The 14,713-nt window shown below is 43.8% G+C and overlaps 1 protein-coding gene across 3 annotated transcripts in view; it reads left to right on the top strand.

The window, feature by feature from the left end:
- The window catches only part of cog5 (component of oligomeric golgi complex 5), a 114,608-nt gene that overhangs the window by 79,277 nt on the left and 20,618 nt on the right, over nt 1-14,713 (top strand). For all 3 annotated transcript variants that reach the window (XR_009932530.1, XM_062482850.1, XM_062482849.1), the window contains exons 8-11: nt 1,271-1,430; nt 1,954-2,066; nt 2,946-3,023; nt 13,271-13,352. Coding sequence is in view for 2 of the 3 variants with exons in the window: in XM_062482850.1 (XP_062338834.1) it covers nt 1,271-1,430; nt 1,954-2,066; nt 2,946-3,023; nt 13,271-13,352 (433 nt within the window). In the remaining variant the exon portion in view is untranslated. The remainder of the gene's footprint in view (nt 1-1,270; nt 1,431-1,953; nt 2,067-2,945; nt 3,024-13,270; nt 13,353-14,713) is intronic.

The raw sequence follows: 14,713 nt of genomic DNA, 5'->3' as shown, positions 1-14,713 counted from the left end.
AGCGCAATTCACAAATATGTGTCATGTGTAGATACGTTTTAGCACAGGCAACAGGTCATAATCCCAGAATCGTGTGGCTTAAAGAGTGCATGGCTGTCCATCATTGATTTGAAAAAATGGACATTGAATTAATTTAGCCTGGCACTCCAAGCTGTACGTTTGTACTGTAAGTCTGAATTGTCCCCAGGGGCATTAGGACCCAGATGTGCAACCTTGGTCCTGACACCCATGTACCAAGATAGACCCCTCTGTATATGCCTGGCTCTCCTTACTCAACCAGTCTCAAGTTAGACATTAATTTGAATCTAAATACTGCATAATCCATCTAAATCAGCAACCAAACAGGAAGATGAGATGGTGGTTGAGGTGGGATGATTTGAGGTTTTTATAATATATGTGTGTTCGTGTTATAAATGTAACTGGAAAAAGGCTACCATCCCCAAGGAGAAAGATCATTTTCATACTTTTGTGAAGAAAAATAGAAGATGAGAAGTAAAGATGCGTCAAGGAGTGATCAAACACAGTGAAAAACAAACACTCACACACACACACAGGCAAAAGGCAACCATCAGTGAAATAACACCGTCCCACTACGAGGGCTTGAAATGGGACTTTAAGGGTGGGGGACGGGAGGGGAGCTTCATCCTAGACGCAGGGTAGGGAAGGAGAAGGGGGGGGTCACAAATCGGATCTTTGCCCCAACCTAGGACATATGGGTCTGATGTGATGCAAGATAGGCACTTCTGCACTTAATGCGAGCGCGCAAAGCGCGTATTTGAACGCAAAATACTTTTTTGAGCTTTATGTAAAATAAACAGACGTTTTTCAATTGGTAAAACTTTGTCTTGTGATGCCATCACTCCGGCCCTGCTTCCATCCATCCTCCCTGACGCATATTGTTATGGTAGGGCCGCCCGTCCCAGCTATCGGTAGCCTATCTGAGAAAACTTTTTGGAAAAGACACGCTATGGACCCAACCAACTCTATTTGGGAGGGGAGAACTCCCTCACATGGTACAACCCATGCAGAGGCTGAGGTGTCAGAATGCGGAACGTGTGTAGCCCCAGTTTAAGAAAAGATAGACTAACGTGACAAATGTCAACAACAAATAAATCCTCAACCGGCCCAAAAGTGAAGCGGCCCACCGGGAACTCTCCCGATTACCCACCCCGGCCCTGATTGTATTATATCTATACGTATATCATTATTTTATCATATTCTAAATTAGCAGTCTGTCTCTTTCGTATGCGTGTGTGCGTGTTTGTTCCAGAACCCGACCCAGGTGGGTACGGCTCTGCAGGTGTTCTTTAACCTGGGCACTCTGAGAGAAACCATCAGTGGGGTTGTTGGGGGGTACCAGAGCACCATACAGGACAACGTCACTGCCGCCCTGGACATCAAGAGCCTCACACAGCCCACCAGCTCCAGAGGTGAGTCTGTGTGTGACACAGAGATTGTGTGTTTTCCTTCAGCATTCATCACTGGGATATGTATTTCTAAAAATGTATATTTGTGTGTTTGTGAGTGTTTTCTTGTTTAACCCTTGTGTTATCTTCGGGTCATTCTGACCCATCAGTCATTGTGACCCACCGTCGTATTGCGACAGATTTACCGCATACAAAGACAAAGTGAAGCATTTTCTTTTAACCGTTGGGCTGTCTCAGACCCCCCACATTGCAAAGGTTAAAAGAAAATTATTTTAATTTGTTTTTGTATTGGGTAAAATTGGGTAAACACAACGATGGTTCGTTATGAACCTTTGGGTCATGTGACCCGAAGGCAGCACGAGGGTTAACTACTTTTGTGGGGACCAAATGTCCTAATACGATTGGTAAAACTTGAAAAACTTGACCTTTTGCTGGGCCCCATAACTTCAAATGCTTGTGTGTGTGCATGCATGTGTGTAATCCTGTAATCCAACGCTCTATGGCGTCCGCTGCCCGTGATACCTAGGTGCTCCAGGCCGGGCGGTGATGCCTACCCCGGGGAATACTGCTGCTTTCCGAGCAGCTCTCTGGACCAACCTGGAGAAGCTGATGGATCAGATCTGTGCTGCTTGTGGACAGGTGAGCCGACACCGTGCCCCAGGTTTGACCTATCAGTCTGGGTTTGGTACAGCAGCCCGGCTATCGCATAATAACCTCCTTTAGTCGCTCTAGTCCAGTTTAAATATTATAGTCAGTTTTAGCATATAACCGGGTTTACCATACTTACCAAAGGTTGGCATATTAGGCTGGTGTATACTAGCCTCTTCTTAAATCTAATCAGGTCAAAATGTAATTTGTGTGTGTATATACTATATATATATATATATAATTCTTTTTTTTAAATTATTATTATTTGTAGAGAGCTTTACTTAAGCTTAGTCATGTAAGATCCCGAGTCCCAGCCTGTAGTTCTTAGAGAAGATGGCTCATTCAGATGTATTTGATTCATTATGAATCTAGGATGGTAGACTGTATGCTCTTGACTGGAATCAAAACACATTTACAGTCCTTCCCAATATTGTGGCCTTGCTTGAGTCTACCTAGACCGTTGTTGTTGGAGAGTATTGTACATGAGTTCTATTCCCAGGCCAGAGCTATCAAGCGCAGATACTTGTGGACCCCTGGCTCTTTAGTTATTGTTCTGTTTGTATACTATCCCTCGTATAAATTAATCTTGAATGTGTTTGTTTGTTAATTAAATAAAATAATAAAAGTATCGGTTTAACGTCATACCTTAAGGAATGGTGGAGCTATTTTGTAATTGTTTGATCAAGTCAAAATGCCTTTTTCAAATTGTTATTTTTTAGGAAAGTATTTTCTTCTTCATTCGCTCTTATTTCTGTCAAAAACAACTTCTGTGTGCTTTTTTAGTAGGACTCACTGCTAACACATGTTTTTTTGTGTGTGTGTGTGCGTGCGTGCGTGTGTGCGTGCATGTGTGTTTGTGTGTGTGCGCAGGTGCAACACCTCCAAAAGGTCCTGACCAAAAAGAGAGACCCTGTCACTCACGTCTGCTTCATCGACGAGATCCTTAAGGTGAGACACACTCCTGCGTGTTTGTTCTGTTTGTATGTTTGTTTTCAGTTCAGTGTGTTTGTGTGTGTGTCTATGTACATTATGTACAGTATGTGTGTGTATGAAGAATGTCTCAATGTTAACTCGATTCACGTTAGAAGATCACACACACCGACATGTGCAGTGACACACGGCCCTCAGTAGTACGGTGTTCATTTTAGGACATCTTCAGATCTCAGACTCAAGTGTCAGACTCAAAAGAAAAGGCATCAGGTCTCGGACCAAAAGTCGTCAGACTCAGGCGAAACGGCATCGGAGTAGGCTAAAAGTCAGTCTCAGAAAAACTCTGTCATCTTCAGACAAAACAGCATTAGGTCTCGGAAAAAACGGCCTCGGACCAAAAGTCGTCAGTCTCAGATGAAACGGGATCAGCTGAAACGGCTTCAAACCAAACGGCCTCAGAAAAACCTCTGTCAGCCTCAGACAAAACTTTGTCAGAAAAAAAGTTGTCAGACAGCATTGTCCAGAAGCAAAAATTTGAGAGGCTCAATGGCACAATAACAGGCTGAGTAGTGCTGCAATAACAGTTCGAGATGCTTCAGTCCATAAATTCTGTGGGTAAATGTAAATAATTAATCTGTTAAATGTTACTCCTACCTAGGGCTATGCACAGTTTCAATGTAAAATAGCTATTTCAGAATTGCTAGGCTTAGGCCGAATCCCAATTCTTAGTCTTACCCATACCCCTTAGTTTTGCGCGTTCATGTGAGAGTAAGTGGTGTCCCAATACTCTTTTTGATCGAGGAGTAGGGCTAAGACGAAGGGGTATACACCCCTCAAAACCAAGTGTTTTCGGGAGCTTACTTGAAAACGAGGGGTATGTGAATACTGCGCAACCTGCAACAATGGCGGCCAGATCAGCAAGAATCTGATAAGTGTAATATTTTTGGCTTAAACAGGTGATTAAAAAATTACGAGTCTTGTTTTGTGCTCTACACAGTCCTGTACATATGTATTTGCAACCATGTTCTTAATTGAAACGTTTCAAAAAATCGATTGTTTGCTACGCTAACGTTACATTGCTGATTTGCACAACAGTCCCGCATTTCTCTGAATAGCCTTGAATGGACTCCATGCATGTCTACAGTTTTAACTGTAGACACACAATTCTTTTGGGGGAAAAAATTAAATGGACATAAAGAAAGTACCAAATCAATGGTACAGTAGTTGGTGTTGACACCCTACTTGCCTCAGGGGAATGTCCCTGTACTTACTGTAAGTCGCTCTGGATAAGCACGTCTGCTAAATGTAAATCTAAAATAATGTTTTCCCAGGTGATAAACATAATTGCCCTTAAAATTGGAAAATGCAACTCTCTCACACCCCACCTTGCCCCCAAACAACTTCCCCCATCCCCCCACACCAACCCCCTACTGTACATATTTTTGTATGACAACATTTGAATAACGTGACTTGAATAACTGACAAAACCGTACGTTTGACCGACAAAAGGCTCGGAGAAGATTTCTTTCATTCGTTTGCCATGGCTGCTGTGTAACCAGATCAGTCCTGCCGTCTGACCCACTTCCAAGTGTCACCACCAGAGAGAAAGAGAGAGAGACAAGCTGCGAGACCATGGAAATGGAACACCTATCATCAGTACGATGATCGCCATCATCATAAGCCATCGCCGCCACCACCACCATCATCATCATCATCATCTGCTTCCTACACACCCTCCGTCTAGCTTCAGAATCAGAATTTGTTTTTATTACCATGTACGTTTTCACAGAAATTGAATTTATTGTGGTAGGAAGGTGCATACAATAAACATATACGGATCTTAATTAAAAAAACAATTGAATGTATAAAGAAAAGAAAAAAGTCTAATACTAAGGAGCTAAACTATAACTAAAGAGCTAAACATTAACTAAAGAGCTAACAGTACTGTAAGATATAAAAAGATATAAACAAATATAAAGTTACAAAATATATAAAATAGAATTAAATACAACTAGAGAGGGTACAATTTCTGGGGAAATTGTAGGGTGTGCTTGCTTGCGTCGGTTGCACAGGTGTCCGTTTTTTAATAATATCAGCTTATATTGTAAATTACACATCACAATTGTGTGTCATATTACAAAGTAAAATTAGTAAATAGTTATCACCTTGGCCTCTTTGCTTGTGGCGTTTCTGCAGCTGCCTTGCAGTAAAGCAGTTAGCCTAGCTATCTCCCAGAAGTTAACGAGCTGCTAAACTAATGTCAGAGAATGTCTGCTAATGTTCTGCTAGAGGTAGTCACGCGAGTTTTCGTGACGTCACTGACGTCAGTGACTGTGGCTAGCAAATTAGCCACCGTTAGCTTCACTTTTCACCACAAAAACGCTACTAAAATTTCTACTTAAATCATGCAACGGAACGTAAATAAAAATACAACCAACGCAATCGCTACCAAGACGAACCTTTTGACACCGACGTTGTCTATGTAGTCCAAATATTGACTGAGGCTTAGGGGCGCGAAAATAAACAATAATAATAATACCTACATATGTGAGAGAACAAAGGTTGTGCTCTTGCCGAAGGCAAGCACACCCAAATAGAATAAGGCAGCAAAATGGGCAGCATAGAGCAAAATGTGCAAAGTAGGTGGTGGATGGATTTATAAATAATAGATAAAGTGTAATGTCAGTGTGAGTCCTTGGCCTTGTTGAAGAGGCTTGCAGCGGATGGAAGGAAACTGTTCTTATGGCATTAGGTTTTGGTCCTGATGGACCGCAGCCTTCTGCCGGAGGGGAGTAGCTGGAACAGAGTGTCCAGGGTGGGAGGAGTGGGCCACAATCTTCCTCTCTCGCCTCAGGGTCCTCGAGGTGTGCAGGTCCTCGAGGGTAGTCAGATTACAGCCGATCACCTTCTCAGCAGCGCGGATGATACGCTGCAGTCTGCTCTTGTCCTTGGCAGTGGCAGCAGCATACCAGATGGTGATGGAGGAGGTGAGGATGGACTCAATGATGGCTGTGTAGAAGTGCACCATCATTGTCATTGGCAGGTTGAATTTATTCAGCTGTCGTAGGAAGTACATCCTCTGTTGTGCTTTCTTGGTGAGGGAGCTGATGTTTAGTTCCCACTTGAGGTCCTGGGAGAGGATAGTTCCCAGGATGCGGAATGACTCCACAGTGTTGACTGGGGAGTCACACAGGGTGATGGGGGTGAGTGGGGCTGTATTCTTCCTGAAGTCCACGCTCATCTCCACTGTCTTAAGAGCATTGGGCCTCATTCACCAAATGTTCTTAAGAACAAATTTGCTCTTAAACCCCACTTACGCATTTTTCACGAAGATTCTGGCATTCACCAATGTTTTCTTATTTGGGATTTGTTCTTAGGTAAGAATAGAATGTACGCACACCCAAGAGCACTCTTACGCACAGTTGAGAGCTGACATGTTTGCGCAAAATAAGTAGTTATACCGTTTTCGTCCGTTCTAATTTAAAATTGAATATTTTGTCTCCTTTATAATCTTGCAACTAATATATTTTTATTATTTTACACATAATTAAATGTTTGTTTGTTTTAATAAATACACACTACACTTACACTTCTGCTCATTTGTAGGGATGCGTATTGGAAGATTTGAACAATTCCGACTCCTTATCAATTCCTGCTTATTGATTCGATTCCTTATCGATTCTCTTATCGATGTTCCCCTCTACAGCCATAGGTCTGTGCGTCCTGCCCCCCCCCCCACACGCACACTCGTTCTAAACAAATTTCTCAAACTGGCTTTTACTGGCTCTGAAATTAGCTAATACCTACCACCTCTAGGTCTCTTCAGGCCTCTGTTTTCAAAACAAAATCTAGTCGGAGATAGAAACTTTCAGTTTCCTTGTGTTCAAGCTTCTATTACTCAACACCAGTAGGACTTACAGGGGTCCTAACAACATGGGAAATAACTTCAGTGTCACCTTTCAAAAGAGACCATTTACATGCATGTACTCCAAATGGTTCAACAACAGCTTTCAATGTACTTTGGGTATGTTGTTTAGACGTTTTCAGGCACATTTAACAGGACTATTAAAAGGTTAAACAATTAAAATGCTAAGTTTAATAATGGATTAAAAATCGATATGCTCAGTTTAATAATGCGACACGCGAACGTTTGCTGATAACACACGCCGCCCCGATAACGTGAAATGATCAATAAGATCAATACTAATGGGAGACTAATGCCGGAGCTAAAATGTATGCTTCAAACGACGGGACAGAAGATAACTAGATCGACTACACACAATAAAGGCAAATTGCTTCACACAGTAACAAGTGGTTGTGATCACTTTTGAGCAGTTTAGCTCTACCTTAGATAGTTAGAGATGAAGCGCGAACATAAGCTGCGCTGCTGCATGCATCGAACACATGATGTTCCAGTAACTTCATTCCATGCTGTATGTTCAAATGCTTCTTCATATTTGTAGTATTTCCTCCCTTCGACGAAATAGACTTTTTACACGCGTTACAAGTGGCGTTGTTGTCATTTTGTTGTGTGAAATACAACCAAACTTTAGAATGCTTCTTCCTAGTTGCCATGTTTGCTGCAGTCTGTCTATGCGTGAACTTTTATAGTTTATTCAGACAAACGTTCGTGTGTCCCATTATTAAACTTAGCATTTTAATTGTTTAACGGCACAGAGAATCGTTAACAGAATCGTTAAGGAATTTTGCCATACCGATCCATACCATACCGATTTATTTGCAGAGTGACGAGTAGCTGTTGGGACGCTTTAGGCTACCAAGAGCAGTCCTCATGGATATTTTGTAACAGTCAACTGTCTTCTAGGCTATGTTTTGAAATATGTTTTTTTGCTTCAGAATTCAGATTAAAGTTAAACCATTTCATTTCACTTCATCAGTTCTGCGCACTTCTCCAGATACAGCGTTAACTGCATGAGTAATTGCATTCCATGAATCGGTTTTATTTACTGCTTTGTATCCACAGCTGACGCTATTAAATATGATGTGTTGTTTGTCGCTAACTTCTTGCAGCTGTACCTCCACTTCAGAATTATTAAAGTTTTTTGTCGAGGCTTCCACCGTCTTTACCACGCCGAGTGTGCACACGGCCCTGCCATATCATGCCCTTTTATGGGAATTAACGGGCCGTTTACCTATGCTAAATAGGAGCAACGGGGCACAAGCTTTCAACTTACGAAATATTGGGATTCATCATTCTAAGAACACACCTGCGAACAATTCTGCTGTTTAAGAACACGTCATGAATCACATGTATATTTCTCTTAGGAACTTTCTTAAGAACAAATTTAAGAAATAACTTAGGAAGATATTGGTGAATGAGTCCCATTGAGCTCTAAGTTGTTCCGGCTACACCAGGTCACCAGGTTGTCAGCTTCCCACCAGTAGTGGATGGACTTATAAATAATAGATAAAGCCAGACTCATCTCCACCAGAGATGAGCCCAATGAGGGTGGTGTCGGCCGCAAACTTCAGGAGTTTGACGGACTGATGACTGGAGGTGCAGCTGTTGGTGTATAGGGGAGAAGAGCAGAGGGGAAGTCTGTGAAGTCAGGTACGTTCACCTGGGAGAGCTTGTCCTGAAGCAGAGTGGGGATGATGGTGTTGAATGCAGAGCTGAAGTCCGCCACCGCTATCCTGGCATAGGATGCCAGTGTGGCCAGGTGCTGGAGGGTGAAGTGGAGGGCCATGTTAACTGCATCATCTACAGACCTGTTGGCTCTGTAGGCAAACTGCAGGGGGTCCAGGAGATGTTCTGTGATGGCTTTGAGGTGTACCAGCACCAGGCGCTCAAAATACTTCATTACCACAGAGGTCAGGGTGACGGGTCTGTAGTCATTAAGTCCTGTTGGCCTTGGCTTTTTGGGCACAGGGATTATGGTGAAGGACTTGAGACAGGCTGGCACATGGCAAGTCTCCAGGGAGGTGTTGAAGATGTTGGTGAACACCGGAGACAGCTGGTCAGCACAATGCTTGAGGGTGGCAGGAGAGACAGCGTCTGGCCCAGCTGCTTTCGTGGGTTCTGCCTCTTAAACAGTCTGTTAACTTATCTCTCCTTAATGGAGAGAGACGTCTCTATGGAGATGGGGGGTAGGTGTAGTTCAAGGCAGTCCAATTGTCTTTAAAGTCAACAGTAAAACTTGTTCAGGTCGTTGGCCAGGCGAGTCTTTAATGGTGTGGGAGCTCTGGGCTTGTAGTTGGTGATCTGCCTGAGCCCTCTCCAGACAGAAGCAGAGTCGTTAGCAGAGAACTGGTGTCTTAGTCTCTCCGAGTACAGTCGTTTAGCCTCTCTCACCGCCTTGCTAAACCTGTTCTTCTATCACTGTTTTGATTTCCTCACAGCAGGTTTACAGAGCTTTAGTTTCTGCCTGTATGCAGGAATCCGGTGGACCATGTCGTGGTCAGAGTGACCAAGTGCTGCTCGTGGGACCGCATGGTAGGCTCCACTGACTGTGGTGCAACAGTGATCCAAAGTGTTCCCTTCTCTGGTAGGGCATTCAATGAATTGTCTGTATTTGGGGAGTTCGTGGCTGCGATTCCTTTTGTTAATGTCGCCGAGTACGATAACCATGGAATCCGGATTTACTCGTTCCACATTCAGAATCTGGTCGGCGAGCATGCGTTGGGCCTCTTTAACCTGTGTACCCGGCGTAAGTAAGAAGGTTTACAGTTTATAAAAGATTATTCCAGATCCGGACAACAATGTAGCAGAATCACTGTCACATCTACAAACCAGCCACCGTTAGTGTAAAACAGATACCACCGCCTTTCAAGGCGTCCGTCTGTCGTCCATAGCTGCTTGTAGAGCTGGTGTGTGGAGTGGAGTTACCATGGAAACACTTTTGATATTTATTTATTTATTTGGCCTAATTGCCCGGGGAGCCTTGGAACTCGGAGCTTCGGAGCTGTCAAGTGTCACCATGACTTGAGAAAGAGAGATCCCTAAAAATCGATGGGTCCAACCATCCATGTAATTTTAAGATCTTGATTCTACTGTGTGTGTGCATGCGTTCCCCCCCACACACACATTTGATGGATGTGTGTGATACAGAAAGAATTTCTGCACCCTTATGATTCATGAACTGTTGATGTAATTATGCTTTCCTTGTTCACTGAGTCGTTTCTGAATACTATCAGGTAACAACTGACGAGAGTTCTGAAGCTTTTTTTCAGTTCAATACAAGCTTGCAGACAAGAATAATGTTGGAAAATAGGTAAAGATCACAGTCCTTCTTACAGCATGAAGCAAGGCTTTCATCCTTCTTTCCAAAGGACCTTACTACGGGCTGTAAATCAGGTGCTAACTGGTACTCCTGTTTTTCTCTCCTAACTCAGGAGAAGATGTTATCAGCTAACCTAAACAGTCACAGTCCCTGAAATTTATACACATTGTTGTACTTTTACTTTTACATAAATGTATAAATGTAATTGCTCACAGTTCTCTCTCAGTCAGTGGCGGTTCTACATTGAATTACACCCAGGGCGAGACGCCCTTCGCGCCCCCCCCCCCCACCCCCCCATTGAAATCAAAAGGCTGTTATGGTAAGACCGATTATGTTCTATACAGCTAAAACAGCCTGGGGTCAAATTGACACTGGTAGGAGGGTTACATAAACATGCCCTTACACGCTAAATGTCTGTTATTACATGCTATATTAATATAACTTTTAGGGAGGAACACTTTTAGTTATGACGTTAAACTATACTTTGTCACAAAATATAGTTGTAGCAAATAGCCAATGTTCGTCTTTGAAACTACCTACAGATTTGAAAATTCTGTTGGCTAATTACAGGGCCTAACCTAAATAATGAAAATAAATAATAACTGAACTTGTAACAGTTTTGTTGCAAAGCACACTATTATGGTGAAATGTTATCTCGTGTTTGTTGAGTTAAAACCGAAATATTGTTGTTGCATAGCAAGCATCATAGCAAAAAGGCTAACAAACGTAAGAGTTAGCCTATACCCACCAATTAACATTAGCCCTTCATTCATGACATGGATACCGTAATAATCATACAGAGACATATTTGCATACCTTTATCTTTTTCTCATTTCTCCTCTTCTTCTTTTCTTTTTTTTCGAAATTGGGCACCTGATGGCTTACTTGACCTTTTCCTGTCCATCTTCTTTGGCACTCAACAGTCAACAGATTTCCCATCCCCCCAACACTGTCACTCACGACCATAAGTCAAGACTAAACCAATTCACCTTGGTGACCACAATCGTTTTGTGTTACATATTTTTATTAGCCATTTCACACAATTAAAAAAAACAAAAATGTGCAGGAACTTTAGGCCTATATTTATAATATTATGAATGAAATGTGCGTTATTTGGAAGAAAGTCGAGGTGCAACTGACTTTAGCCCACTAATTTAGAGTGTTGCACTATACAGTGGAACCCCCCCCCCCCCCCCCCCCCTTGTCCGTTCCATTTGGGAGACCCAGTCAGGTGAGCTGTCTGTCCCCCTCCCCTTTTTTCACACAGCTTCTGTGCACGGCACCTTCTCAGCAAGCAGGGGTGCCTGCAGCTGCCTGAAGGGGGCGACAATTAGCCAATTCCCCACACAGTGAAATGATAGAAAAGAGAAAACCGCTTCGCGGCGCAGAGATTTTAATTTATTTATTTTATGCTCGTGCGCCCCCCACGTGACATGAAAAAATGCCGCCCCGGGCGGCTGCCCGGTCCGCCCGTGCCTAAAACCGCCCCTGCTCTCAGTCAGAAACAGGTTTATTCCTACCTAAGTTACATCATCCTTATCAAACCCTCTGTAGCCCCTTGACCTATCATCAGATTAACAGTAACAATTACTGCTGCATGCACTCTATTTTTTTACCATATCAAATAAACTGAAATATAATTGCAGGGTCAATCTGGCCAAGGAACAATAAAACAAAAGACAGAGAAGGAACATACCAGTCAACAAATTAGCATTAGGGAGTCAGGTGGCTGAGCGGTGAGGGAATCGGGCTAGTAATACGAAGGTTGCCAGTTCGATTCCCGGCGGTGCCAACTGACGTTGTGTCCTTGGGCAAGGCACTTCACCCTACTTACCTCGGGGGAATGTCCCTGTACTTACTGTAAGTCGCTCTGGATAAGAGTGTCTGCTAAATGACTAAATGTAAATTTCTATCCTGGTGTTGGCACGCACACACCAACATACACAAACATATACACACACACCATACCCAAATAGTGAAAGACACAAAACTACCAAACAGGGAATGTAGCAAGTGACTTACTTTGTGATTTATACAAATTAATGGATTTCAACATCCATCAAAAAATCTTGGCCTGTTTTAGAAGACTGTCCATCTGTAAGGAAGTTGGCCCTTGCTCCTCACTTGTTGTTTTGATCTCAATGTGTGTGTGCGCGCTCGTGTGTGTGGTGAGATAAGGGTGTGGGCAGATTTTGTGAGAGAAAGGGCGGTGGTAATGGGTGGAGGTGGAGATCTTGATTCTCCTAGTTAGAGGGTAAGGGACACACAAACATAGAACCATTAGAGAATTAAAACTCCCTGAAGACTTGCTAATCCGAGGCTTCCCACTCGCCTCCTGTCTCTGTTGCTAAATGGACTAAAGCTGCTGATTGTGTGTGTTTGTGTGCGTGTTGGTGTGTGTGTTTGTGTACACGTTGGGGTGTGTATGTGAACAACGCGGTTTTCCATCTCCTCCAGCTCAAACCTGTGTCATCATGTTCACCTGTGAGAGCGTTCCATTATTGGACGCATATGTACACTCACGCTGCGCCTTCGAGGTTGACGGCGGCTATCATTACCGCACAAGCCAATCACTTGCGCCGCTCAGACTCTCCAGTCACCTGTCACCGCGGAAATTAGCCAACTCGACGCTCTCTGGCGGTGGCTGTTACACTTCTGCAGGGGCGACATGGGAAGGTTGTGTCACAGAAAAGAGGAACAACATTAATGTTCCTCTCTAGGGGGGAGGGGTGGGTGGCAGGGTGTGTGTGTTTGTCTCTTTGTATGTCTGTGCACAGTACAGTCTGTGACCATGGGTGTGTGTTCCTGTGTGTGTGATTGTGTATGTGTTTGTTCCTGTGTGTGTAACTGTGTGTGTGACTGTGTGGGTTCCTGTGTGTGTATGTGCTTGTGTGTGTTCCAGTGTGTGCGACTGTGTGTGTATGTGTTTGTTCCTGTGTGTGTGACTGTGTATGTGTGTGTGACTATGTGCGTGTGTGGGCTGCATGTGCAAACGTGTGACCCTTAGCGTGTGTGTCTCTACAGGACGGCCAGCCTGACATCCTATACACCTTCTGGACCTCGGTCACCAACACCCTCTCTGTAGAGCTGCAGGGAGCTACGGCTGGTGAGACTGCATCCTAATGTCTGTTTAATCCAGCCGTGTGTGTGTGTGTGAGAGACACACCTTTTTTTACAACCTGAATAGGTTACATCTTCCTCCTCTTGTTTTTCTCTCCTGTTGTCCTGTTCTCTCCTCCTCTCTTCCTCTACGACATATCTCTTCATCACATTCCTGTCAGCCTGCCATTACAGCACGCTGACCACAAATAACACTGTACCTGTGAGTGTGTGCGCGCACATGCCAACTGTAGCGCAGGCACAGACACCGGCCATCGCTCATCTTCACTGAAGCAAACTCTAAACATCTCTCTCTCTCGTCCCACACACAGGGGGCACTGATTACACCTCTCTGGTGATTGATAACCCCCTGCACAACAGGAAAGTGACCTAGAAACACACGCAAACCCACATTTCGATGAATTATATCCTCAAAGGAATAAGATAGCAGCAAGCCCCTCATCAGTGAAACACCCTCACATACACACACACACACAACCCTCTCTCTTTGTCTTTCTACTTACTTTCTCTTTCACACACACAAACATACACAGGCACACTCCGTGCCGGAGAACGTTTGCCCTCTCCATCTCAGTTGGGGAGCTGTTTTCTACAGAGCAGATGAGTCTGTGGCCAGGTTTATATTCATCTGAGGTGAGGAAAGCAGAGGCGTGCGTGACCCAGGAGCCTGAGCTAGCTCCAAAGTGCATGGACCAGGCTCTGACATGCTTAGGACCAAGCTCCGACATACTAGGAGCTAGCTCTGACATGCTTGGACCAAGCTCCGACACTGCAGCCTAGCTCCAATTCAACATGATAGAGCCGAGGTTCTCAACCCTGGTCCTCAAGGACCCCCTGCCATGCTCCAGGGTTTAGATATTTCCCTGCTCCAACACTCCTGATCCAAATGAATGGAAAAGAAAAGATGTTTCTTAAAAAATATTTGTAGATATACTGTATGTACACATAGCCTTTCTATCTTATCGAAACAGTAAGAGGGAGGTGGGTGTGATTCGATTACCCTGTTTGTGTGTTTTTATGTAGTGTGACCATATAGACTGTCTAAAGTACTGCTGTATTGATTGATGTCCCTTTGTTATCACCAGGTAATGATGTCAATACAGAGTTTATCACGTATGTGTGTCGGTGTTAACCTGGACGCATGTATTTGGTCGTGTGTGTGTTACTCCCTTGGCTGTGAATTTGTTACCTTTCCATCCCAGTTCCGTGCAGTTCTGCAGTAGGACATTTCACAAGGTGGAATCCTCATTGTGCTCACTCGTGTGTGTGTGTCCAGCCTGGGGTATGATGGAACCAATTCAGCAGGGGAATGCAGGAGGAAAGCTTGTCAACAACTGAGAAGCATTC

The sequence above is a fragment of the Osmerus eperlanus genome, chromosome 17 (assembly GCF_963692335.1).
Source record: "Osmerus eperlanus chromosome 17, fOsmEpe2.1, whole genome shotgun sequence".
NCBI classification, from domain to species: domain Eukaryota; kingdom Metazoa; phylum Chordata; class Actinopteri; order Osmeriformes; family Osmeridae; genus Osmerus; species Osmerus eperlanus.
The sequence above is the reverse complement of the archived record's forward strand: the minus strand, read 5'-3'. Positions and strand labels throughout refer to the sequence as shown.